Source organism: Dendroctonus ponderosae, unplaced genomic scaffold (assembly GCF_020466585.1).
Source record: "Dendroctonus ponderosae isolate FM_Combo_2020 unplaced genomic scaffold, Dpon_F_20191213v2 Dpon_F_20191213_5, whole genome shotgun sequence".
Taxonomy (NCBI): Eukaryota; Metazoa; Arthropoda; class Insecta; order Coleoptera; family Curculionidae; genus Dendroctonus; species Dendroctonus ponderosae.
In genome coordinates, this window is record NW_026018715.1 from 15,166,849 (window position 1) to 15,168,796 (window position 1,948).

General features: G+C 41.8%; 2 protein-coding genes across 2 annotated transcripts in view; one reads left to right on the forward strand and one right to left on the reverse strand.

Annotated features, from left to right (window-relative positions):
• The window catches only part of LOC109542034 (muscle-specific protein 300 kDa), a gene marked incomplete in the record, with an annotated part of 344,492 nt that overhangs the window by 282,000 nt on the left and 60,544 nt on the right, over positions 1-1,948 (forward strand).
• LOC125504435 (inactive pancreatic lipase-related protein 1-like) lies at positions 7-1,159 on the reverse strand. The gene is made up of 6 exons (XM_048666375.1): positions 1,042-1,159; positions 737-990; positions 576-687; positions 412-532; positions 175-360; positions 7-127 (listed from the first exon to the last, which is right to left on the reverse strand). Exons 1-6 carry the CDS (start codon positions 1,112-1,114, stop codon positions 43-45), a joined length of 831 nt encoding a protein of 276 aa, XP_048522332.1. The 5' UTR covers positions 1,115-1,159; the 3' UTR covers positions 7-42.

A 1,948-nucleotide genomic window follows, 5' to 3' on the forward strand; every position in this document is an offset into this window, starting at 1 on the left:
AAATCAATTGTATATTACTTTACGACTTAGTGGAAAATAAACTCATTTCTTGCACACCTCGAACTCTTGGAAATCCCCGTTCTGAATTTCCGTCATCCCGTCCTTTGGACAGAGAGAAACCTGCTGACTGAAAAAACCGGTTATCTAATAAAACACACTCTAAAATACACTTACGAATATTTCGTGTTGCTGTTGATGCTCTGTATGGTGACTCTCTCCACATCAATGGCCTGCTTGCAGTGGACGAAGCAGAAGGCGTTTGGCTTCTCCTTCCAGCCAATTTTCGCGTTGATGATCCTGGCCATTTCCGGCACCCCCGAATAGAAAACAAAACTGTTGCTTTCCCCAGCAAGGAATTCCCTAGAATATCCCCCCTCAAAAGAACCACCTGGATGGGCTTAATCTGCTCACCTGGGCTCCATCATGGAGGACGTGGTGATAAAATGGAACTTATCGATTAGGAAGAATTCAAAAGAGCCAAAGAAGGTGGACTTGGTCCCTTTGATCGACACATTCACCCTGTACTGAAACACTTAAAAAAAGTTGGAGCTATAGCTAGGGAGTAGGAGGCTTACAGCAGTAGGGCTTCGTCGAGTCGGTCTGGAGGAAATAGGAGCCATTGTTAGGCTCTGAGTAGGAGACCAATCCAAAGGTCCTGCAGTTGTGGCCACACGTTGTGCATTTGCCCTAAAGAAATTGTTTCCTATGCTTGATTGGTGCTCGATTGCAATCGGACCTGCCTGAAATCCGCATAGCTTTGGCACTTGATGCCCAAAAAAGTGCATTCCTCAATCTCCAGCGACTCAATATAGTACTTATAGGCCCTTTTATGACTGCAGCCTGGCATGACCTCGCCCTGGTTCAACATGGCTCTTGTGAGGGCTAGCAAGTCGTAACTCGTTTGGTCCACTGGACATCCTGGCTGAGCCTCCGCGTTGTTGATGAAGAAGTCTGTGTGTCCCAAGATGTCTTTAGCCCCTTGGCTGGTATCTGGAACAGCTGAATCGACTAAAACAATCAGAGAAAAGGTCTTTTTCTAACAATCCATCGCATCTGTGTGTAAAACTTCGACATATTCGGCGTCTGTGTGGTCTAGTCGTACTGGGCTGGGCATACCATCGAATCGACGACCACTTGGATCTAATCCTACAAATATGTTTTAAATTATCAACCACGGGACATACATATATACGGAGTGGCCCAAACTACTGCTTTTTTGGACAAAGGAAACAATGCAAAAATCCCCGAAAATATCGAGAAAAAACCGTTTCAATAACTTTGCTTTTGGCAACTTCTGTTCAGTTGGAGTCAGTATAAAAAATTGAAAAACCCCCTAATAAACTCGAGCGGCTAGTTTGTTTTAGGATAATACCAATTCATACAGGGTGTCTCAAATTCAAGTGAATGGTCAAAATATTGTTTATTCAAAAAGCAAAATGGAAATTTCGCTCCCATTAGAGTGGATGTAAAGGGAAACATTGAATGCTTCTAGCTAACAAACGAAAAGTCCTATTGGTGGTGCATTGGTGCATTATCGATATATTATCGATAGATTAAATAATCAAAGAAAGTGGCGAGTTTTAATGCAAATGTTAAGCGTTTCATTATTAAGAAGTAGCGTATTTTAACTGATATTTGAGCAACAGTTAATGTGAGTCTTTAAGATGAGCTGGACACGAAAGCGTTTCTTTTCTCGGGAACTAATCCGATTTTGACGATTACTTTATTAATTAGGGGTAGAACCAACACCACCAGATAGAGCAACCGAACTTGACGGGTAAAATAGACCCTTAGAGAAGTCTCTCCGACGTCCCAAAAAAACTTACTTAGAATCTGGCAAGAGCCTGTTTTACGTAACAAATAGGAATGAACAAAAAGTTGGCAATTTTTAAGCTTCGTCAAGAAAAGTTGTGGTACGATTTTGTAGAAGCAAAACTAAATTAATCAT

Coding starts and splice junctions, on each gene's coding strand:
- LOC125504435 (XM_048666375.1), bottom strand. CDS start 1,114: ATGCCCAGCCCAGTACGACTAGACCACACAGACGCCGAATATGTCGAA. Junction 991..1,041: donor ACACACAGATGCGATGGATT/GTTAGAAAAAGA, acceptor CAGCTGTTCCAG/ATACCAGCCAAGGGGCTAAA. Junction 361..411: donor TCCTCCATGATGGAGCCCAG/GTGAGCAGATTA, acceptor GGGATATTCTAG/GGAATTCCTTGCTGGGGAAA.